The 24,275-nt window shown below is 40.3% G+C and overlaps 2 protein-coding genes across 9 annotated transcripts in view; one reads left to right on the forward strand and one right to left on the reverse strand.

Annotated features, from left to right (window-relative positions):
* The window catches only part of kdm4c (lysine (K)-specific demethylase 4C), a 30,728-nt gene extending 26,060 nt beyond the window's left edge, over positions 1-4,668 (reverse strand). For 2 of the 5 annotated variants that reach the window (XM_014409063.4, XM_004564211.6), the window contains exons 1-4: positions 4,525-4,668; positions 2,749-2,915; positions 2,329-2,504; positions 1,474-1,588 (exon numbers count right to left, since the gene is read on the reverse strand). In XM_014409063.4, the coding sequence (XP_014264549.2) occupies positions 1,474-1,588; positions 2,329-2,504; positions 2,749-2,892 (435 nt within the window). In that variant the 5' untranslated portion in view covers positions 2,893-2,915; positions 4,525-4,668. Of the gene's footprint in view, positions 1-1,473; positions 1,589-2,328; positions 2,505-2,748; positions 2,916-3,841; positions 3,987-4,524 lie in introns of those variants that run through there. The other 3 variants (XM_023153027.3, XM_004564209.6, XM_076884982.1) reach the window with 2 other exon arrangements.
* Positions 4,669-4,719: 51 nt separating this feature from the next.
* On the forward strand, positions 4,720-24,086 carry ecpas (Ecm29 proteasome adaptor and scaffold). Of its 4 annotated transcripts, none has more exons than XM_023153026.3 (50): positions 4,720-4,737; positions 6,055-6,151; positions 6,875-7,005; positions 7,263-7,379; positions 7,691-7,809; positions 7,932-8,081; positions 8,199-8,376; positions 10,226-10,365; positions 10,592-10,670; positions 10,783-10,902; positions 11,067-11,152; positions 11,249-11,324; positions 11,416-11,465; positions 11,565-11,631; positions 11,776-11,898; positions 12,014-12,117; positions 12,306-12,429; positions 12,523-12,603; positions 12,739-12,955; positions 13,236-13,327; positions 13,506-13,640; positions 13,743-13,914; positions 14,136-14,308; positions 14,485-14,586; positions 14,855-14,993; positions 15,301-15,446; positions 15,682-15,736; positions 15,840-15,954; positions 17,592-17,660; positions 17,826-17,943; positions 18,025-18,192; positions 18,333-18,412; positions 18,567-18,672; positions 18,803-18,850; positions 18,934-19,052; positions 19,284-19,434; positions 19,521-19,586; positions 19,699-19,788; positions 19,941-20,007; positions 20,099-20,190; positions 20,280-20,346; positions 20,469-20,666; positions 20,896-21,107; positions 21,186-21,229; positions 21,314-21,506; positions 21,613-21,769; positions 22,124-22,229; positions 22,317-22,405; positions 22,491-22,562; positions 23,239-24,086. In XM_023153026.3, the coding sequence occupies exons 2-50, from the start codon at positions 6,130-6,132 to the stop codon at positions 23,376-23,378; spliced, it is 5,565 nt and encodes a 1,854-aa protein (XP_023008794.1). In that variant the 5' UTR covers positions 4,720-4,737; positions 6,055-6,129; the 3' UTR covers positions 23,379-24,086. The 4 variants fall into 4 exon arrangements, with proteins under 4 accessions (XP_023008794.1, XP_076741095.1, XP_012778212.1 ...); XM_076884980.1 differs by having other exon boundaries at positions 14,855-14,978; XM_012922758.3 differs by lacking the exons at positions 4,720-4,737; positions 6,055-6,151 and adding an exon at positions 6,357-6,393.
* Positions 24,087-24,275: the final 189 nt, after the last annotated feature.

The raw sequence follows: 24,275 nt of genomic DNA on the forward strand, positions 1-24,275 counted from the left end.
TCAACAATGCAGTGCAAAACTGGAGGATTTGTAATGACTATTGAAGTCCCTGTGTAGAAGATCCTTCTGATTACTTTCATTATTCTGGTGTATTTGTGTGCATGTAGAAATGTCAAACAGTTCCAATATTGATATACAGTAAAGTGTGAGTTGTTGGACAGTGACACGTTTAAAATGTCAATTTTCCCTTTGTACTCCACCACAGTGGATTTTAAATCAAGCAATCGAGATATGATCAAAGTGCAGACTTTCAGCTTTTATTTAACAAAACTATTTGCATTACCAAACTAGGAATTGCAGCTATTTGTATACATACTCCCTCATTTTTAAAGGCTCAGAACTAATCGGTGAAAAAAAGCTAACCATTATTAAATATAAGGATTGGTTTTAACACTTGGCCAAAAATCCTTTGGAGTCAATCATTGCCCGAAATCTTGATCTGACAGACGTCACCAAATACTGCGCTTCCTCCACTGAGGTGCTCTGCTGAGCCTTTACTACCTGTTTCTGGGTATTTCCGCATTCAGTTGTGTATTTAATAAGTGAAAAGCTGCTCTATTGTGCTGGGGTTAATTGACTTTCTTGTGCATTGAATGATGTCCCATTTCTTTCCATTGCTTTTGCAGTATGCTTTGTCATTATCCACGTGGACCATAGGCGTCAGCCTAATTACATTTGGCCCGCGAAGCCATACCAAATTACTATTAGAGCTGGCCTACTGGTATTATACAGCTAATATATATATTGTTTAGTATTAAGCTTTGCTTGTTCCATATTCAGTTTTTCAGCAAAACGTGTTTGAGTCCATAAGAAAAGATTCATTCTTATATCTGGAGGAATAAATATATTTCAATAAATATTAACGTTAGCCCGCGACTTTGTTCCAGTTTTGAATTTTGTCCCACTGTGTATTTGAGTTTGACACCCCTGACGTGTACTGTGAAGTGCTGTCTAATCAGCTTTGCAGTATTTGCCTGAATCTGTTTCTTCCTTTCTCAATACTCTTCTCTATCCATCATTGTGGTAAAAGTGAATTTTCATTTCATGTGTCCAAATGATTTTTCCAGGACTGTTCTGGCTATTTTAGATGTTTTCTGTCAAAGTTTAATCCAGACTTCTTGTTTTTGAGTGTAACCAGTGATTTGCACCTTGTTGTAACTCTCTGTATTTCCATTCATGAAGGTAGACTTTGACACTTGTTTCACAAGTCACTAAATACATGTTCCACACTCATCAAGTTCAAATATTATCTGCTTCATTCGTCATGAAATAACAAAGGAACAGGCCATGAACCTGATCGTCAGTCAATTTAATTTTGTTATTATTTTGCTTATGATAAAACGAATTGTAAAAACTCAGCAGGGAATGTAATAAGAGAAAGCTAAACTAGAAAGGTTGGCTTTAGCATCAGCATGCATTTAAAAAAAAAAAAAGAAGAAGAAGCAAAAACAGAGAGAAGAAAGATCCATCTACCTCATCGTAGAGGCTGCCACTGACATCAGCACCATATATGGGTGAAACAAAAGTGAGGTTCTTCCAATACTTCCTCTCAAGGTCTTCATAATTCAGGTAGCGAGGCGTACAGTACCTGTGAGAAAAAGAAAGAAATTTCATTTGACATTAGACAGCGATCCTTGTACAAGTACTTTGCTGTGGTCTAAACCGGAGACGCAGAATCAGAGCTACTGACACCAACACCAAAGCAACTTATTTCTACTCTTAACTTTGTTTTAATAATATTTGCTATGCTTGCGTTTTTTCGCTAGATTTAGTATCCTATTTTTATTTTACTTTACTGATGTGAGCTTCTTTACATCATGCTTACTTCTCTATTCAGTTTTTACATAGTCTTTAATTTAAACATTTACCTTTTTTAAAAATTCACTTTTATTGTATTTTTGATTTTTATTTATGGCTTTTTGTATATTAAGCTTTTCACATTGCTTTCTATGGTATGTGCGTAATTTTTTACATATTGAGCTTCTTTGTTTGATTCGTGTTTATTTACTGCTCTTTCTGTTTACTTGACCTCCTTTTTATGTAATTTTAACCTTATTAAGCTTTCATTCATTTCATTTCATTCTCCTTTATTCTATTTTGTTAATGGTCATGTTTAATACTGTTTTGCCAGCTTGTGGTCAATTTCTCTTTATTAGTATAAGACAAAACCTTACAGGCCTTTTACAAAGGTTTGTAAATACTCAAACTCTGAAGAAATTGGGTTTTGGCTGTGACAACATCAAAATGAAACATTTGTGTGAAATTAAGAACTATTCCTCCTGATTATTAGAGTTAACGAAGCATGTAAACCAGTTAGTTAAAACTCACATGTCACTGTTGGCCAATCGTCTGAACTCCTGCACCGTCAGAGGTTTTTTCTGGATGTTGTATTGAATGAAGAGCCCTGATTGGCCAGCCACCATCTGCTGAATTGGAGCATCGATGACCAAATCATCTATGTCATCATAGGTGCGACGGGGCTTCCAGCCTTTAGGAGGAATTACCTGAAGGATAAACAGAGGAATCAAAAACAACGATGTAGGAAATTTATTCAAAAGAAAAAGTCAGTTCCTTGTGCATTTACATGTCACACTATACATCATTCTTCCTTTTCTTCTTTTGATTGACTAAATCCAACTTCGGTTCAAACTACGTATAAAATGTAAACCCACTCACTAAGATAAGGTAACAATATGATAAGTTTAAAAAAAAATAACTGTCCAAGGTCTGATTCAACTCACTACTTACCTTAGCCAGGCCTGCCCGATGTGCACCCTGAGACTCCATATAAACCAGATACTTGTTGAAGTCCTTGAACTCTTCCATAGTGGGCCTGAAGGTCATAATCTTGCAGGTGGGGTTTGCAGCGGTATGCACCTCTGCTCCCGCCATCCTGCCACCTTACCAGGTAAAACCTGAGGAGAAAGAAAAACAGAAGATATTGATGATGTTCCAACATTAATGTGAATTTTGTATGAATTTTAAAATTCACATAAAAAGTATCTGTCAAAATACTTTACCCCTATACTGTCTATGGTTAGTGAAAATGCAGGGTATTAGTTAGTTATTTAGAGTGAATTTCAAGAGTGGCGCAACAAGAGGACAGATGGTTTTGCACCCCCAGCACCAAGTCTTGTTACAAATGCAAAATACAATGCAAAATGCCATTTAACAATTGTTCACCTCCTATTTCACTTTTTCCACACTCATCACAATGATATATAATTTCAAACAGCTTCACTATAGTTATAATGTTAGAAATTCTTTAGTTTTTCTGACGATTGCAAAAAATACAAATCGCATTACTAGAAGATCTTGTGCTCATTAGCAGGGTAACTGACTTGCGTGTAACCGACAGGTTCGCCACTAGATGGAGATAGAGATTCGACAACTGTGGATGTGATCTAGTGATCCTTTTGCTCATGCCAACAACCCTTTTCAGATTTTTGTCCCTTCCACCCATCCCACTCCCAACTCTGAGGTTCCTGTGTATCCAGACAAAGGATCAACGGGTGAAGCTGTTGTGTTTGTTTGGCCTTATACTTCTTTATAAGGCTACTTCACTGCAATCTACATTATATGCGACCCAATTAGTGGTATGCAACCTAATTATGTAATAGGCAATCACAGGCTGGAGCAAGTTTTCTGGGAGGGGAGTTAAAAAATGCTTAAGCACAATGTTTACATCCTTACTCTTTGTCGGGGTGTTAAAACAATCGTTTTAAAACCCTGCATAACCTCTGTCTGGCATAATGTATATATATATATATATATATATATATATATATATATATATATAGGGATACATATCTCCATTAAATCACAGCAGAATTGTACTTACGTATTAATAACACTGCATGAACGCTTCTGGCTTTGCTGATCTTTGTTGTCTGCCAACAAGCTAACTAGCCAACTAGCCTACGTTTTGTTAGGATGCCAAATAATGGCTGAACAAACAGCGCAGCTTGCTAGCTCGGCTGACTAGCTCGCTTATATTTAAATGATACCCACCGGCTTTAATTTAATGTGTGCTCGTGGGGCATTGCGGCTCAACAGTATTTGGTGCTAACAGTTAGAGAGGGCAAAGCATTACAAAGTGTTAAGTTAAGCCACCTATCGCGTTAGCTAACTTCTTACTGCACGAGTCAATGAGATTTAAATGCCCCTCACAAGAAGGCTGCACACAGGCCTGTAGCTACCCCCTTCGCCACTTTATGTAGTGCAGAACATTTCATCTAGCACTTCTCTACTGTTATGTGTTATGCAAGTTTAGCAACAGACCAACAAACAAAGCCAAAACATACACCGCGAGAAGTCCAGTGGCATGAGAGCGTGCCAACTTGTGTTTGTGGCAGTGCTAACGCTTAGCTGTTGATAGCTCGGCTAATTCTGCACAGGAGTCACGAAATGCACCCTGCTTTCACACAAACTGGCGCAAAGCTAGCTTCCTCTGCACAATTTTCGCCGGTATTTCACATCATGTCCGCATTAAAGTGTACAGGGTTTTGTTTTGTTTTGTTTTACCTTGATTTAGAAAGACTCGGGTCGTGTTGTTGTTTATCCCCTTCCTTGTTCGTACAGCTGATTCACATGACAGCTGCTGCTGATTCGTGCCGTGCAGAACGGCGGTGTCCCACACCGCCTCCACAGGCACGGCCGTGGTGCAGTAACCTATCCAGGCGCTGTGAGATCTGCGGATCGGGAGGCGAGCCCGTCAACTGGAACGCAGCCAGAGACGTAGGTAGTAAGTGCACCTGCATCCCCAGCGCTAAAAAGTCAAAAAGTGCTGGTCTAATATTTTGTCATTTCTATAGCTGCACCTTGAGGCCCAGAGGTGAAAGTTATTTTTGTTTTTAAAGCTATAAATAAATTTAAAAAAAATCTGGAGTTAATTGTGCAATTTGTAATATCAAGGGCTAAAACAATTAAGCTTAAGTTAAATCCCAAAGGATTTTTTAATAGTAGCTTAACTTAGCCGAGGCTCTTTTAGGCATCTGATGAAAATAAGTTTTGGGTTGCCTGGTTGTGAGAGGTTTGTTAGGTTGGGATTTAATGCTCCAGAATTAGTACGGAATTAGTCATTTATGAATAATTGTACAAAAAAAAGTTATTTCGTGTATCCCCTGGACTGAGGAGAGTAGACAATGAGATTTTGGTGGTGGAAGGAAAAGGTACAAGAACGCATTTGAAGGAAGAGGATGACAAAGAAAAAAGGGGCAGCAGTACTGGAACAAAAGCAAAGGACACAGCTTATAGTGAGTTGTATGCAAGGCTGGACACTAAAGAATAGAGAACTTGTACAGGTTGACTGGCAAAGAAGCTGGTTAGCGTGATTAAGGACAGAGCTGCTAATGAGTGTGCTAGGACGATGGAAGGAGGAGCTGATGGATGAAATGTGAGACATGCTATGATGTATGGTTTGGAGATGATGGTGCTGACAAAAAAAGAGATGGGTGGAGCTAAAGAGGTTAAGCATTTCAATGGAAGTGAGTAGATCAGAAGGACAACTCAAGTTGAGCAGTTTGGAGACAAAGTCAGAGAGGACATGTGCAGAGGAGCAATATATTTGACAAAGGATGCCGAATAACAAGGTGCCAGGTAGGAGGAAAAAAGGAAGACCACAGAGAAGATTCATGAATGTAATGAAGGGGACATGCAGACAGTTGGTGTGACAGAAAAGAATGCCAGTGATAGGGCAATACTGAGTCAAATGAGCAGCTGATGGGAGGAGCAGAAGAAGGGAAGAAGATTGAAGTACTACCTGTCCCCATATGAATCTAATCAATAAAATCTGGGAAATTAATACTAATAATATCTATCTATCTATCTATCTATCTATCTATCTATCTATCTATCTATCTATCTATCTATCTATCTATCTATCTATCTATCTATCTATCTATCTATCTATCTATCTATCTAGTTGTATTTGTCGTGAGAGCCTGTAGAATAAGAGCATGTAGGATCTGTGCTGCACAATTTAAATGTACAAAACTTCCTTGTGATTCCTTGTGTGTCATTTAATAATTTTTGGTGTCTGGGGTGATGAAGCAGTGGCTTAGGAGTGGCGTCGGTGGATGCAGTAACACTCTCTAAACTGTGGGGGTCGCTGATTGACTTTCTGCAAACATGGCTGCCCAGGATGAACTCAGTAAGTTTCTTTTTGGGTTATTGGCGATTCATATATTTTGTCAAATGTCGCACTCGTGGTTTCTAAAAACGTATCCAGGAAAATGCCTGATCCGCCCTGACAGTTGGGGTGTTTTTTGGTGTAACGCTAAAGCTTCTTGTAGTTAAAAACCAGGGGTAGGTGCGATAGCTAGCTACTAAGCTAACCAGAATGCTATCGTCAGGAGGCCGTTTGCCCAGTCATGGTCAAAAAGAAACTATCACGTAGGCTATTAATATATATCCATTTATGAAACTTTGAAAGTGCGCAGTAACTGCTAGGATATTCGGGGTATTGGGGATTTGACCTGCAGGATGTGACCTTAAGTGAAAAGCTAGTTGAATAATACAGAAACGATCAAATGCGTGAATAGTCTTGTCAGTTGTTGTAGCTAGCTGGGTGCTTGGTGAGCCATGCCAGGAGAAGGAAGGCAGGGCTGGGTGATGGTCGCACCAGCACAGCAGCTGACAGGACGAACTTATCAGCAGAACTGCAGCAACATGCCCGTGAGACCGTTTTAAGCATGCATGTTGCTCTATGTTAAACTGAAGGTCGTAGTCTTTGTGTTGCAGATACCTTACTACTGGGTGAGATACTTGAGTAGAAAGATATTGCGAAATTAGCCATGATGGGGCCAATAATTAGCGTGTGACAAATACCGCCTGGAAAATGAGTTAACAAGGGTGTTATATGTATTTTTGACAGATCAACTGGAACGTGTGTTCCTTCGCCTGGGCCATGCAGAGACAGATGAACAGCTGCAGGACATTATCTCCAAGTTCCTACCCCCTGTTCTCCTCAAGCTCTCCAGCGTTCAAGAGGGGGTGCGGAAGAAAGTAAGAAGGGTGTAGCCTGTCTCTGTTACTTAAGAGATTATAATGACTGCATTACAAGGGAGATGTGTTTATAAACTGCAGTATCATTACTTCAAAGTTCAGCCCAGAAAAAAATTATTTGAAGGTATAGCAGAGATATAGACTCAGTTCTCTAGATGCAAAGGTTCTTCAAGGAGCTTAGATCCCTTTTACTTTGTTTATGCATCTGTCTTATTTAACTACATAATAAAATGTGGAAACTGCGTATTCTCTGCTAGGTAATGGAGTTGTTGGTCCACCTGAATAAGAGGATAAAAAGCCGGCCTAAGATTCAACTTCCAGTAGAAACTTTGCTTGTGCAGTACCAAGACCCTGCAGCTGCCTCTTTCGTTACGGTAAGAATCTCATATTAGGATGTTTGCCATATAGTGGAGGATCTCGTGTTTGCCTTGTGGGCGTGATTGCCTTATGGGCCAATGAACATCGTTGGTAAGGTATCACACAGTTACCACATGGGATTTAATCAGATCAGTGTTTTTGTCCCTTTGTTTTGTTTTGTTTTAAAAACACAATTTAATACACATGATTGAATTGACGTTTATGTGGGGTTTTTTTAAAATCTAGTTAGTGATCCTAGATTGACTTGTGTTTTTAAAAATTGGCCTATTATTGAGAGCAGAGTTTTGATGGTCACATTTATACGCAGAATTTCACCATCATCTACATTAAAATGGGCTACCCTCGTCTGGAGGTGGTAAAACAGTGTGAGCTAGCCCCGACCCTCATCACTGCCATGGAAGGAAAACCACAGCCACAGCAGGACAGGTAAGGGGATGTATCCAAACACCCATTTTGGATATGGTTGTGTGACATGTGTGTTAAGCAATCTTGAGATATCAGCTTATTATTTTTAATTTAATTTGTCTATACTCTATGTTCTCTCTTAGTCTGATGCACCTGCTGATCCCTACTCTTTACCACATAAAGTATCCTACTGACACCTCCAAGAGTGCTTCTCTGTTTAACCTAACTGAGCGGCCAAAGACAATGCACCTGCTGTTGGAGTTCATGTTAGATGTTTTACTGATGCCTTATGGGTGAGTTGACGATTCATAAGCGAATAAGGGTTGCAGACCTACCTCTGGTGAAATTAATTCCTTGCGAGAAGTATTTTTACCACAAATTGTTGACGTGTAGTGTCCTTCTCCTCCTAGGTTTGTGCTGAATGAATCTCCAACTCGCCCCGCTCCCTCCTCCTCCCAGGGTACTTCTGGAGATGGGACAGTGGCTGCGAGTAGTCAGGGTCTCCCACAGCCTCCTCCAGGGATGAGTGTATATGCTGCCAAGAGGGTGATTGGAGAAGCCCAGTGGAATGCTGAACAGCTGGAGCAGGTATACAAACTGAACTGGGAGGATGAGAACTGGCTTTATATGTTTATCTGTTTGGAAAGGTAATATGCTCAGTGTTTGGGCAGGCCGGCCAAGTATATTTATGCCCATCTGAGTATGTTTGGTGACTTGTTTTTTAGGGGTGCAACGATACTCGTATAGATATTGAACCGTTCGATACAGTGCTTTTGGTTCGGTACGCATATGTATCGAACAATACAACATTTTTTATTTATTTTATCAACTTTTCTTCAGTGGATCTGCGTTCGACTACTCTGCCTAGGCTGCACTGTTGAGTGCAGTTCCACTGAGCGCAACGCAAGCTAGCAAGACAGAAGCTAAGCTTGCAACATGGCAACTGCCTCAACGCTACCTGAAATTGAACCTCCCCCACCCTCATTCAGATCTGGCGTTTGGAACTATCTTGGTTTTCATGTGAAGCATGACCCTGATGGTAAGCTTCACATGAAAACAAAAGTAAAACAGTATGTCAGATGTGCCAAGCAATGCTCAATTTGTGGGAACTAGTGCGTTAGCGCAGTTAGCTCGTTAACGTGTTGACGCCGTCCAGCCCCACGCACGGGGGGCGATCCGCGGTAACTCGTTAACGGAGATTTGCCGCGTTATGGCGTTAATGTCATTTTAACGAGATTAACGCTGACAGCACTAGTGGGAACACAACAAATATGACTGCACATTTACACCGACATCATCCTAGTGCAAAGACAAGTGGAAGCAGACAAAAACAACAAGCATGCATGCTACAAACTTTACCCGAGTCATTTAGACAGCCGTTAGCACATGATTCTCCTTATGGGGACCTGATATGTTTAATATGCTGCTGAGAATATAGCCCAGAAGAAGCGTATAGTATAGCTTTTATTTTGGAAAGAGCCATTTCTCTGTAATAAACTCTCTTTTCCAAAGATGAGTGATTTCTCCATCAGATAGATTTATTTTGTTGTTTCAGCAACATTAAGTTTAAAAACTGTACTTTTGAGTTAAAATATATATTTATAATTTTAATAAATGACAAATTAAAAAGGCATGAACATTTTTTTTGTATCGAAAAAATATTGAACCGTGACACCAAAGTATCGAACCGAACCGTGAATTTTGTGTATCTTGCACCTGTATTGTTTTTGTCTGTCTGTGTGGATAGCTCAATGTCCTGTTGATTTGGTAGATTTGGTCCCCCTTGCCAATGTTTTGAAAGTTCAGTTGTTTACCAACTAATCTAGGCCATCCCAGTCTTTTGCTAGTCAGGTGACTTTAATGACAATCCTGAATATCATTCACTGTCATTCATTGGAATAGTGCCCAACTATACCATTGTGCACTGCAGTTAACAAAGACAATCCCTGGGTTTCATTGTAACTGAGTTTCATGTTCATCAAAACATGCAGTAGGTGGATAACTATACTGAGATCACAGATGATGCAGAGAATGACAAAAACGACCAGCTGCAGTTCAGCACTGTGCATTTGAAGTCCATCTGCAGGCGTAAAGAGTAACTGGAGATGATTATTGCTGTACACATGCAGTGCTTGTGCCTCCGCTTGTGGATGCATACAGGTTATCGGCACAAAAATATTCAAATCTGCGGGAAACACTGATATGGAGGGGTTTTTTTTGTAAGGCAAATCTTTGAATAGCTTCTAAACATTCAGGTTAGAATCAGTTATGTCTATAAATTTTCCACCTTCACCCCTAATTTGACTGTTTGGTATAATTTCTTCAGAGCAATTTCTTCTGTAATGTATATTTTTTAATATAAATGTGGACGGTGAAGCACCATGTGGCATGTTTACTATGACTAAATAGTTCCTTGTTGTGTACTTGGTTCCAACAGTGTAAACTGGGAATAGTGAAGTTCATTGAGGCAAAGCAAGTCCCAGAAGTGGAGACGGTGGTCCACCTGGTGGTGGCGTCAAGTGACACCAGACACAGTGTGGCCACTGCAGCTGATCTGGAGCTGAAGAGCAAACAAAGGTAGGCCATGAAACTTGATTTATGTCTGTGTTTGTATTTGCATCACCAAGTCCTCCACTTTTAAGTGCTCCTTTTGTCCGGTAGTTTATACAACTTAACAGTTTCCTAGATTTTGTAAAAATAATTTTTAAAAAGTCAGACTTTTTCAAGTATTTCTGAGGAGCTGAATAAACTGTCAAACTGTCATTCCTATCATTAGTAATGCACTTGTTTTGTAATGTTTCAGCATCATCGACTGGAACAATCCTCTAATTATCAACAAGATGTTCAAAGTGTATCTGGGGGATGTCCCTCTTAAAACAAAGGTTTGTCAACTCAAACTCAACATTTAAACTCTCTTTTTTTTAACATAACCTGTGAACATAAGTATTTTCTTGACCCGTAGAAATGTAAAATCCCTTTATATGTATACTGTAGGGGGGCGGCATGAAGCAAGAGCTGAAACATGAGCCAGTAAGCACAAGAGTTAAGCTGAAGATCCTGCCGCATCTTCTACGCTCACGTCTGGCTGCAGAGTGCTTTCCAGCTAATATCCAGGTACGATCTGTGATGCTTCTGGCCATGTTTTCTTTTTTTATTCAGTGTGAAGTTTGTTTTAGTGTATCCAGATAACTCTGATATATGGGTATTTTTCAGGTACTGCCATGCAAAACAGTAAACTTTCCAGATTTTCTCACTAGTTTGCTTTCTGTCCTCTGTAGGTTGTTTATGACGGTCTGTTTGGGGCCAGCACAAACAACAAACTGCTGTCTCTCACCCTACAGTTTGTCCATCATATCTGCATGGTGTAAGTCTTTTCTTCGTCTTCCTACAGATACATCTGTCTTCATCAGTGTGTTTCAAGTAATTAAAAGCTGATTCTGTCTCTCTGATTTTTCATTAGATGCCCTGACACTAATAAGCCTTTAGGGCTAATGTTGCTTAATGGTCTTACCAAGCTCATCAATGAATACAAGGAGGTAAAATGCAAGACATAAATAATGTGAAGTTCATACAGGGTCGCGCACTTTAATTTGAAATATACTTACTGGGAAACACTTGTCTTTGCAGGATCCTAAGTTACTGTGTGTTGCTTACTCTGCTGTTGGAAAGCTGTCAAGGTATAAGGAAATAATGAACTATTTCTTTATTTAAACATTTCCAGTTTTGCATTGTATTTCAAATGATGTAATACAAAATATCTCGGTCCTCTGTTCTAGTCGTATGCCTCAGCTCTTCACAAAGGACATTGCACTTGTGCAGCAGTTCTTTGAGTCCATGTGTAAGGTAGGGGAAAGACGTTGCAGTGAAAACTGAGTACCAAGCAACTAATGCATTACAAGATATTGGCACTCACAGTCCATATAAAATTATTGCCTTAAACTCTATTCTTGTGCATCTGGTATTGAAATTTCTAAAATTCCTCTTCAGGAAGAAGCTGATGTCCGTCTAGCTATTCAGGAGGCTTTGTCTATGATGGTTGGAGCTTACGCTAACCTCCAAGGAGCACTGCTCAACCTAATGGAGGCCCTGGTGGCTGCATATATTGGAAAGGTGAGAGGCAGAACTGGTAGAATAAACTTTAATCTTGGTGGGTTTAATAAGTAGAAATGAGGCAAATCAAACACTCGTATAGTTCTTTGTTGTTTTTTGTTTTGTTTTGTAACAGCCGGAGGTGCAGGTTCGCCAGGTGGCCATGAAGTTTGCCAGCACGGTCTTTGCTCCTGATCATGTGCCATCAAGATACCTACTGCTGCTGGCTGCTGGAGACCCGTAAGTTTGAAAAACACAGTAATCTTTCGTGTGGTGGTAAATAAATGACAAGAACACACAGTAAACATTTTACTGGGTCATGAAATTATTGATAGTACAAAGAAGAAGCTTTGAGCTTAAACTAAAATGTGTCCTAGGTGTACTTACCTGCAGAAAAGCTTGAAGTGTCTTATTTTTCTGTGTTGTAGAAGAGAAGAGGTGTCTGGGGAGGCCCAGAGGGTGCTGAGGGCTTTCCATACCAAGAGCTCAGAGAAGGAGGGACCAAAACCTATGCCCTCCTTTCCTGATATGGTGGCTTATATCCAGGAGAAAGTGAGGCTCTGAGCATGTTCTCCAAGTTTCTCATGATGGTGTTTTTACTAAGACGTTTTAAATCTTAAATCTCTGCACTTTTGTCTTTATTAGGCCGCTCAGCGAATCAAGACTCCAGCTAAGTACATTGTGGGAACTTCCACAATTCCTTTCAACCCCTCTGCATTTGGCGAGGTAAATATGAATTTGTTATGACCTCACGGCATCTATTAATCGTGACACTGGCCCATCTTATAGTCTTATACCTCTTATACCTGTGCTAGATGCTTGTCTTCTAATCCGTCTCATTTCCGTTTCCTGTTGTCCCAGATCATGCTCTACCTGAGGATGTGTTTAGCCCACAGTGCCGGGGCCATGCCCATGTCCACACGCTTGTCAGACATGCAGGATGATGCCCCTGCCATTGGCCGCTATGTCCACACGCTGCTGTTTTCTGACTCTCAGCCCTCAGGGTCAAAGGGCTCTGAAGCAAATCCTGTACATGTCTACATGGATCTTCTGCAGCAGCTGCTCTCTGCTGTAGGAGGTGAGGAAGCACTTAGTTATTAAACAATCAAGCAGGTTTTGGAACTTTTTTTTTTTTTTGCTCTGAAAATGTGCAGTGAATATTTAAGTAACCAAAAAATCTCTTGACTCTTAAAAATTGCAAGTATCTTCTGTTCAAGAAGACTGTCTCTTTGATAAAAGACTGCAAAATTCAGTTTGTGCTTCATGTAAATAAGTTGTGTTCCTTTAAGAATCCATGTGCATTTCCAGGTATTTATGTTTGTCAGGAAATTGTACTTAATGTAATAATCTCTTAACAGGAATCCCTGTCATGTACTGTTTACTGGAGGTTGTGTCTGTGTGCCCGGAGAAACTGGCTCCCAGATTTGCTGATAAAATCGACTGGATTAAAGTGAGTATCATAAATATGTGGGATGTTAGTGCCAATATGGGTATTTACTATTTCACAAATGAGACAGATACCAGATAATCCAGCTGCTCAGCTGTGTTGTGATATTGTAAAACCATCAGCCTAGTGCACATTTTACAGATCTCATCGCTGTAATAGCAGATGTTTTTTTTCCCCCCAGAGTCTGATGAACACAAACAAGGAGGACATGAGGGAGCTGGCAGCCCAGCTGTATGCTGTTGTGGTTTCGACTATGACTGGCAACGAGTTGCAGAAGGCCGTGCAGAACCTCGTCAAAATCACCAAAGACAACCACGTAATGCCACTTTGTTGCTACACAGCCGTTCGTAGCTTCATTTATTTTATAGCTGTGAAAATTTACCTTGCATTAATGTTTACTTGCTTTGTCAAATCACAGAGCCCTGAAACTCAGCATGGTGCCATCTTGGCTCTTGGCTATATGGTCGGAAGGAACATGAGCAGGAAAAAAGCTGCCACATCCATTGATTCGACAGAAAACATGGGGCAGCAAATGAACATCTCTTCCCAGGAAGATGATGAACTTGCTGCCATGGCAACAAAGACAATTGGTATGTAATTATTTCACATCAGCTTCATTCATTTACTGATTTGGTAACTGTTAGAGTACCAAAAACTGATGCTAAATTTTATTTTGCCTATACTGTAATGATTATACAGTATTTTTTTTTTAATTCCTTAGTTTTTAGTTGACAGTTTTAAAGTTTATATCATAAATAATGATTCGCTTCTTTGTATGCTGTTTGATCCATTTTTGTTCATGTTCGTCAAGGTTCCTTCCTGGACAACAGCAGTGCAATGCTGGCTATAGCAGCCTGTACAGCTCTGGGGGAAATTGGGCGTAATGGCCACCTGCTGATCCCTGCAGAGGGAGAGGGCTTGACTAAACTCTCTGTTGTAGAAAACCTGCTGGCCCGCATTCCCTCTGGCAAGGAGAGTACAAAGGTATTCTAGAAATGTAATCGAAAAAATGGCTACTGAGAGGCACTTTCCAGTGATCGTTACTGGCACACATTATATCAGTGGTTTATTTGCACTGTATAAATTAATGATATGTCGGGTCCTTAGATTTTCTTGCCTACTTTTTTATCTTGATCATCATGTTTGTGTCTTTGTTCCAGATGAAGGAACGAGCCATCATGACCTTGGGTTATCTGCCAGTGGGAGATGAAGATTTCCCTCATCAGAAGAAGCTGCTGCAGGGACTTATGGACTCTGTAGAGGTATGAAACATACTGATGGATAGTACATTTTTAAAAGACTAGGTTCAAATGAACAGGTGTAATTGGTAGCTTAAGGTTTGTTTGTTTTTTAACATTTTACTTTTTGAGGTCAGGGTAATGAATCGGGCTGTATTGAGGTGGTTATTTTTGCACAGATATGCTGGTATTGTCTCTAAACATTTCTACTTGAGCTGTCACTCGGCTTAACAACTCGTTGCTGGCAGCAGTACTCAAGTTTTTTTTTTTTTACATTCTCAATCTTTCCAAGGCCAAGCAGGTGGAGCTACAATTCACAGTAGGAGAGGCCATAACAAGTGGTGCAGTAGGGACCAGTTCTGGAGCTGCCAGAGATCCATGGACCTGCACCGAGGACCATTACACTCCACCACAGAGTACATTTCTAAAATGTAGTCCCAGCTTGTATTGTGCTTTTAACATTTTTTTTTTATCTGTTAATGAATTTTGCCATTTCTGAAGTTCACACTACTCTGATTTGGTTCTCCAGTATAGTGGCACACTTACTGTCCACTCTGCATGACCATATTCAGCTTTATACCAGCAGTCGTCCTAATGAAATCCATGGTTATCTTTTCTGTCTGACATTATTTTGAATTTTCTGAGCATAAATTCACCTGCAGCAGTCCATTTTTATCTAAAAGCTGAATGTTTTATCCACAAAAGTTTTAATTTCCACTTTTTCCTTTCTGCTGACAGATGTAAAAAACAATGATGTGGTTCCCTGGGTCCTTAACGCCATCCTGACCAAGTATATAACCAGCCAGAACCCCCACGTCCGGCAGGCAGCCTGCATCTGGCTGCTTTCCCTTGTCAAGAAGCTCAGCCAGCACAAGGAGATTACGGTGTGTATTTTTAACCCCAAAATTGAGACTCGGGGTGAAATGTAAATTAAAAACAGAATGCAATGATTTGCAGATCTTGTGAGACCGTAGAAAACATATCAGATGTTTGAAATGTGAAATTGTACCTTTCTGGGAAAAATATTCATGTGCCAAAGTCTTTAGTGTGCAAATTTAATTTCTTTATGCACGTATGTCAAATACCCGTAATTTTGTTTCTCTTCTTTAACTCTTACAGTCACATTTGAAAGAGATTCAGGGGGCCTTTATCTCTGTTCTCTCAGACCCTGACGGTAAGATCAGAGTCAAGTCTAAGTGAACTGTTTGATCAGCTCATTACTTGCTAGCTTTGTGCCTGTGCACTTCCTCACGCTTCACTCTTCCTCTTTCATTCAGAGTTGAGTCAGGATGTGGCATCTAAAGGCCTTGGTCTGGTCTATGAGATGGGGGGAGAGGGTGACCAGCAGGAACTGGTGTCCACTCTTGTTGAAACGCTCATGACTGGTAAAAGGTGAGTGGATGGTTGGGTTGAGTACAGATTCAACAGCTTCAAGCTTGTGCATGAATGAGGGAAAAATCTAGAAACAGGTTTATTGTTTTGAAACAAACTGTTAGACCGTAGTGCATGTTGAATGAGGTCCTCCACATACCCAGCTGAAAGCTAAAATGGTCTAAAGATACAGTTAATTTTATTTTTTTTACTGCAAGTGTTGATAAGTTTGTGTACAGAATAAAAAATTAGAAGAAATGGGAATGGAATATTATGGACTCACAAAGATGCTGCTCAGTTTCCTGGGTTAACCTTTTAAAACCGATCGGAGCGGGCACGCTCCGTTTTGTGCAACTATTTTAAAATCCCGGTAGCTCTGCAACCATGTGAGCTAGCGCAATAATTTTTTTTGCATATGAAACTGGAGGAGTTGTACTTACATCTTATGCCATCAGCTTGTCCTCGGTCACAGTTTCCTTCCACATAAAGCTTTGCAAAAACTGCATACAAAGCGCTTGCAGCAACAAAAACATAATATTCCAGAAACACGCCTTGCCGATCCGATCAGCTGTTCATAACACTTCCTACGTTGGAATAGACGTCAGCGCGAACTATCGCATGTCCGCCATGACCTGCCCGAAACCGGAAGTGACGTAATTTTTGCGGAAATGTAGTTTTTATTACCGTCAGGGCCTCATGAGCCTATACTGGTGTTTTTAAAAGTTATGTTTGACTTTATGACTTTCTGTGTTGTTTCTGGGATGCTTAGGACTCATATTGCACTGCTGGAAATATTTTATTTTGATATATATGCTGTTTTTGCACTATAATATTTATTTTCGTTTTTTCTGCAGTGTATAAAAATTGGTGTTTTTCAAAAATAAAACTATGAAGACACTCAAAATAAATTTCCTGTGGTAGGAAACTATTTTGTGCAACTTTTCTGTATTTACAGTTTTGAGGGATAAGCGTCTTAAATTTCTCTAACTAGAAATATATGTTAAAAAAAAACAAAACGATTTTCAATTTTTTTGTAGTTTATTGCACTTTTTTGCAATTTATGTAATTACTATGCACTTAATGCATACATATTATTAAAATTTAGGCTGTAATGGTTGTAATGATGTATAGCAACTTGAAATGCTCCCAAAAATGGCTCCACAGCATGTAAAAATATAATATAAGCTCTGGCGGGCTTTGTTCTATGGTAGGTCTTAAAGGGTTAAGACCTCTGAATGTATCTGTTTCACAGAGCTGACTGACTCGACTTGGATCATAAAGCAGTGGATTCACAAAATGTTTAAAAAAGACCCAGTCTAAAAATAAATAATTTAAATGGTCCATTAAGCACTGTGGGAGGACTAATGATTAGCTAATGTGCACCATGGGCAGGATGAACACATGCATCGAGCTTCTGTCAAATTTTGCGCTTTTAAAAATAGAACAAAAGCAATATATTGTTGTGGGTGTCCTTCAGTTTTCACCTAAAGTTGTGCTCGATCCAGGCAGGTTTGTTGGTCTCCAGTGGTTTGTCAGGGAAACTTGAAATTGTGATTGAAACCAGTGTTAAACTGAAGGACAAAGATTGTAACAAGCTTACAATCGTGTCTTGCATTGGGCTAATTGTTAAATCATTATTTATTTTTTTTTGTAAACAGAGTGAAACATGCAGTCTCAGGGGATACAGAGGTGTTCCAAGGAGAAGGTTTGGGGAAAACACCTGATGGGTAAGGCATATCACCTCTACTGGCATTTTTAGCTCCTATTTCAGTGAAAGTGTAATAAATATATTCATGCTTTTTAAAATGTATTTAATCTTTGTGCTCAGTTTGCACACATTCACCCTTCTTGGCCTACTTCTGTACATAATCTGTATTCATGGTTTCTGGCAGTCACGGTTTGTCCACATACAAGGAGCTGTGTTCATTGGCCAGCGACCTGAACCAACCAGATCTTGTGTACAAATTTATGAACCTAGCCAATCATCATGCCATGTGGAACTCTCGCAAGGTATCATGTTTGTATTCACCAGTTTTTACATCCGTGACATCCATGCCCCTTCCAACCTGATCATGCCTATCCTCCTTTCAGGGAGCAGCTTTTGGTTTCCACATGATTGCAGCTAAAGCCGGGGAACAGCTGGCTCCATTCCTGCCTCAGATAATTCCTCGTCTGTACCGCTACCAGTTTGATCCCAACCTTAGCATTCGCCAGGCCATGACAAGCATCTGGGATGCTTTGGTCACTGATAAGACCCTGGTAAGAGCTGATTGTTGTACATTTGCATCCATTAAAAAAACAAACTACAGAACATTATTTGTCTTTAGAAAAAAAATGGTTGTAGACATAGTTGTTTAGTTACATGTGCCTGCTTGCTTGCTTGTTCTGATTTATTACAGGTGGATAAGTATCTCAAAGAGATCCTTCAGGATGTGATTTCTAATTTGACCAACAACGCCTGGCGAGTGCGAGAGTCCAGGTGCATGTACACTTATATTAAAAAAAAATAAGATCATCAGCCTTGGCTTTTGACTTTGTTAACTTGCATTAGAATGGATGCTTTGTTAATAATGTTTGCAGTTTGTTTAGAATAAGATTTAAAGGCTAAACGTTTATGTGAATTTTTCTTTCAGCTGCCTGGCCTTAAATGACCTGATTCGAGGCCGTCAGGCTGATGACCTTATTGATCACCTGGCAGAAATATGGGAGACCCTGTTTAGAGTCCTTGATGACATCAAGGTAGGAAGGAAGTGATCAGAGATCAGTGTTTCTTTCATTGATGTGGCACAAAGGTTTGAATTCGTTCACTGATGCATAACAAAAAAAATAAAATGTACATTATTACAAAGTAAAAAAATTTTCTGTTTAGGAGTCTGTGAGGAAGGCTGCAGACCTAACACTGAAAACACTCAGTAAGGTAAAGCTGTTTGCCACAACTCTGGCCTGTGTATGTGTTTGTGTGTACATGTGTGCTTGTCTGAGTACCTTTTCTCTCTCCAGGTGTGCACCCGTATGTGTGAGTCTACAGGCTCTGGAGCCCAGAGAACTGTGGCGGTGATTTTACCCACCCTACTGGAAAAAGGCATTGTTAGCAATGTCGCAGAGGTTCGCTCACTCAGGTAATATCTTGGTTTGGTTTTTCCTCTGTGGCAGTCTTTTAATGTAAACTTGTGCTTTAATTCTAGTTTTAATTCTAGTAAAATGTTTTAGTAGTAGTACCTTTCCGCTTTTCCAACATGGCACGATGCTAACTTTAATTCATCATTCGGTCATCACGTTACCAGGTCGTAATTTTTTGCTGTATAATTGTGTGTTCTGTTCTCTCAACAATCTCTTTTTTTCCAAATCAGTATCCAGACCCTGGTGAAGATCAGTAAGACTGCCGGTGCCAGACTAAGGCCCCATGCTTCCCGGTTAATCCCAGCTCTGTTGGAGTCCCTCAGCACTCTGGAGCCTCAGGTCCTCAACTACCTGAGTCTCCGAGCCACAGAGCAGGAAAAGGTAACCTCAGCACTCGCCTCCATAAAAAAATCGAAGCCTATAAGTTTATTAAAAGTTGTCATGAGTTATTATTACTCTACTTCTAGAGTGCCATGGATGCTGCCAGACTAAGTGCTGCCAAATCCTCTCCAATGATGGAGACTGTTAACATGGTAAAAAACAAAACAACCTTACTAATTAATTAAGTAGATGTGTCACAAAGAGGTGCCTTATTTAAAGTGTTACAAAAGCATGTGACATATATTTTGCTGTCTTTGTATTCAGTGTCTGCAGCACCTGGATGTTGCTGTTCTGGGAGAACTGGTTCCCAGACTCTGTGAGCTGCTTAAGAGTGGAGTAGGTTTGGGCACCAAGGTAAAAAACACAGTTATTTAGCTTTCTTTGCATCATCATACCGATCTTTCGTACATTTGCCTTTTTTCCACACAGTGGCTCTTTCCTTTCTTTTCTTTTTTTTCTACCAAGGTGTTCCAAGTTTACCTGCTACTCTTTGTCTCTCCTCACAGGGTGGCTGTGCTAGTGTAATTGTTTCCCTCACAGTGCAGTGTCCACAGGATCTGACCCCACACTCAGGTACAGGACAAGTTTGAATCTGTTCATCTAGTTTGTGTATTGGATGATGGAAGTGTGGTGTTAACTGTGATAACTGTTTTTGTTTCCTCAGGTAAACTTATGAGCTCCCTGCTGAATGGCATCCATGACAGAAGCACTGTAGTACAGAAAGCTTATGCCTTTGCTTTGGGACACCTGGTCAGGGTGAGCAGCAATTGTGATAAGTAATCTTGTTGATGATTTAGAAATAATGATTTGTTAAAGTCATAAGGACATCTGTTTTCTCCCATCAGTCAGCAAAAGACAGCAGTGTAGAAAAACTACTGCTGAAACTCAACACCTGGTACTTGGAGAAAGAAGGTGAGAAAGTAAAATATGTCTATATTTCTCCCAGCTGCTCTATATTTGAAAACACAAGAAGTTGGTTTACTAAATTCAGTGCTAGCTTTCAGACTCTGCTCTTTGTGTTTTCTTGCTCCCAGAGAATGTGTACAAGTCATCCTGTGCACTGACAGTACATGCAATCAGCCACTACAGTCCAGATGTGCTGAAAGGGCATGCGGGAGTGGCCCTGCCACTGGCTTTCCTGGGCATGCATCAGGCACCGGGTCCTGATGAGGACAAAGGAGAGAGCCATGATGCCACGCTGTGGTCTGAGGTGTGGCAGGAGAACGTTCCAGGTGAGGAAAATCTAGACAGCATTAATGAAAATTATGCATTACTGATTAATCTGCTGCAATACACTGAACATATAAAGGAAACAAAGCAAATCTTCCTGTTTTACAAGGTTTCTGTTTTACCAACTAATCCTTTCAGCTTCAGATGTGCTGTATATTTGTGATGGTGTCTTTTTGTGATGACATAAAGATTTAATTCTGTTTCCACTTCTTTAAACTTTTTTCTAATCAGGAAGCTTTGGAGGCATCAGACTGTACATGACCGAGCTGATTGCCATCACACAGAAAGCGCTGCAGTCCCAGTCCTGGAAGATGAAGGCTCAGGGTGCAGCTGCCATGGCAACTGTTGCCAAGGAACAGACAGGCTCACTGGTGGCGCCACACCTCGGATTGGTGCTGACAGCTTTAATGCAGGGTCTATCTGGGCGCACGTGGGCTGGCAAGGTAATGATATGTAATATACCTGAAGAAAACAAGAAAGTGTTCATTTTATTTTTCTATTTTAAACTATTTTTGTTCCAGGAGGAGCTTTTGAAAGCCATTGGATCTGTAGTGTCCAAATGCAGGTAAAAAGTCTCTCACAGCCTTTTCTTTGTATGTTTTCTTCCAAGTACATCACAACATTTCTTGTCACACTTCTTCCATTTCAGCACGGAGCTACAGAAGCCTTGCAGCGGCCAGCCCACCATCTCTGAGGTGTTGGAGGTTGTGCTGAAGGAATGTCGTAAGGAGAATCTCGTGTACAAAATTGCTTCTCTGCGCTGTGCTGGGGACGTGCTCCACAGCAGCCAGGAGGACCGTTTCGCCGACATGGCAGAGATCCTTTTCTCTCTAATCAAGAAGGTTGAAACCTCCCTACTGCCTCTTGAATATGAATATTAAAATATTGATGCCATATTTTGCAAAAGTCTTTTAATGAACTCAACCTGTCTTAATAATTTTACAACAGAGCAGTCCAGAGAGTGGTGTTGGATCCCCAAGATCACTGGAAGACGACGACGACGATGATGATAAAGATGTGAAGGAGAAAGAGCTGCAGACCGAAGCTATTATTTGTGCTTTTGAGACTCTTGGAAAAGGTTGGCCAAGAAAGCCCGAGACTCAGAGTAAGTTTATTCTCACAAGAGACAAAACTGAACCCCAAATTTGTTTTGACATATTGTATATGGCATTTAAAGAAATGGGAATGTAGGACCAGCTCAAAAATGTTGTCCCCTTAATTGACACCATTCTTTCCCTTTGTCTACTTTTTAGACGTATTATAAGCCACTACATGTATCTTGGATTTTTAAGTTATCTGGCAGAACTTCCACAAATTTCTTACCACAGAATGGGCAAGAAATGTGTTTGAGCTGATTGAAAGATCTGCAAGTAATGTTCTCAACTCTGTGTGTGTGTGTGTGTGTGTGTGTGTGTGTGTGTGTGTGTGTGTGTGTGTGTGTGTGTGTGTGTGTGTGTAGCACGTTTCCAGGCAGAGGTGTGCAATCTGATGTGCGAGAAGCTTAAGCTGAGCACCTGGAAAGTGCAGCTGGCTGTTCTTCAGTCTATGAAGGCATACTTCCAGGGGTAAGCAGCGAAACAAAGAGAAGGTGTTCGACTGGCTGTGAAGAAAAAAAAATGATTAAAAGGCATTGAGCTGTTTTTTCGTTGCAGGTTACTGCTGCTAGAAAAGGGTAATGACGACTTGAATTCATTGTCAGAGATTCTCACAGAGACCTGTGCTGCTCTCACATATCCTTTAGGTAAGCCCTTCACTACGTCCTGGTACTTTGTTTTATAGTTTATACGCATGCGTTTCATGCCCAACTGTGCTGCTTTTCTATCCAGAAAACAAGAGTTACTCCTCTGTGAGGACCGAGGCCCTGTCAGTCGTGGATGTGATCGTCAAGAGAACTGGAGGTAAATATCGATTCCTGCTTATATACAAGCATGTATTTTGTTTTTCAGTTTTATTCTTGGGCGATGTAGCGTTATTCTTTTTCTAGCATCTCCATTTGATCATAAGGTTTTACAGTAGTGAGGTTTGCTCTGAATTAAGGTTCAGACTTGTTCCACATATGCATAAATGACATTTGTAAAGCCTCAAACACCCTGAAACTTGTATTATTTGCAGATGATATGAACGTGTTTTGTTCAGGTCAGAGTTTACAGCAGCTTTTAGAGGGAATCATAACAGAAAAGAATAAGTTCAAATGTTCTTTGATATGAACAAATAGTCACTAAATTTAAACAAAAGAAAGATTGTGTGGTGAGGGAAGAGCTAAGTGTAAAAAAAAAAAAAGTATAGACAGCAATGAGGAGCATGTGTAGTCTTAAAGCACTATATGGATCAAGCAGAGTATTAAAAATTGATGTGGTTGTATTATACATTAAAAATTGATAATTACATATTATAAAAAGGAACACTTTTGGATTGCTGTAGTTAAAGAATTGTAGATCGTGTGTACATATTCGTGTTTGAGTGATTTCATGTTTTGATTTTTTTAATGTGTGATTACATTTATTACTCATATGTTGAAATAAAGATTTGATCGATTGACTGATGATATTTCTGTGCTTTCTCTGATATGAACAGAGAGTGAACAGTGGGATTGTGTGTCTGTGAAGAGCCGGGAGCAGCTGCAGCGCTCCCTGTCGACGCTGCAGTCCGACAGCAGGCCTGATTTGCGGGATAAGGCCCAGGAGCTGCGCAGACACATCCAAAGCCAACCTTGAGCGCACAGCGGCAAGAACATACAGCATCGGTGTCTCTTTTTTTCCTTCTTCATCAGTGACCATACATTAGCACACTTCCCCGACCTCTTTGATGCTCTGAGATTCACAAATATCCCACTCTATAATAATAATAATTCCCATGAGCTGCGATGCTGGGTTGCCCAAGAGACTCCCACCTGTTTATGCAGACTGTTTCATGTTTATGGCTGGCAAAGCTTGAAGAGACTAACAAACCTTGCTCTACATCTGCACTCAGTGACATGTTGAAGGGCGAGGCTGTTATCGTAACTTGTTGAGATTTATTTGTTTAAATGGACAGTAAGCTGACGATAAATGATATATAAACCAGTGTGTTAGGTTTGTGGACACTGTTTTCCTGTAGCCCCAATTTTGGGAGCTTTACTGCTGTCGTGGGTTTGCCTAACATTGGAAACTACAGAAGGTTGCGCACCTTAGTCGACAAGGATGGAGGGGGGGGGGCTTTTCAGGGGTTGTGAACACCATCACTGCTTAGTGGTGAAAGGACGGGGGCTACTGGAGAACTCTTGGGATCTTAAAAAAATTAAGGTTTTTTGCCTGATGGATGAGCAAGATGTAAGGCTATTTTGTGAAGTCTTTTAAAAACAAAAACCTGCTGTCAACTTCAAAGAGATGCTATAGTTGTTTGAATTTGTCCCTGAATAAATAAAATCCCCTTAATAATTTGCACCAATTACTCTTCACTTAATTCCAAATAGGCTCTGTATTAAAACCACATGTTTAAGCGCTTTCAGCCTCAGTGGAAGGCACTAGGAACAAATGCACTCAATGAGTGTAACTCCTCGTAAGGCAAAACACCTTACGATTAGCTTTTTTTTAATGCTGATATCAGCCTGCTATGGTGTCACTAATGTCTAG

Source organism: Maylandia zebra, linkage group LG6 (assembly GCF_041146795.1).
Source record: "Maylandia zebra isolate NMK-2024a linkage group LG6, Mzebra_GT3a, whole genome shotgun sequence".
Lineage (NCBI taxonomy): Eukaryota > Metazoa > Chordata > Actinopteri > Cichliformes > Cichlidae > Maylandia > Maylandia zebra.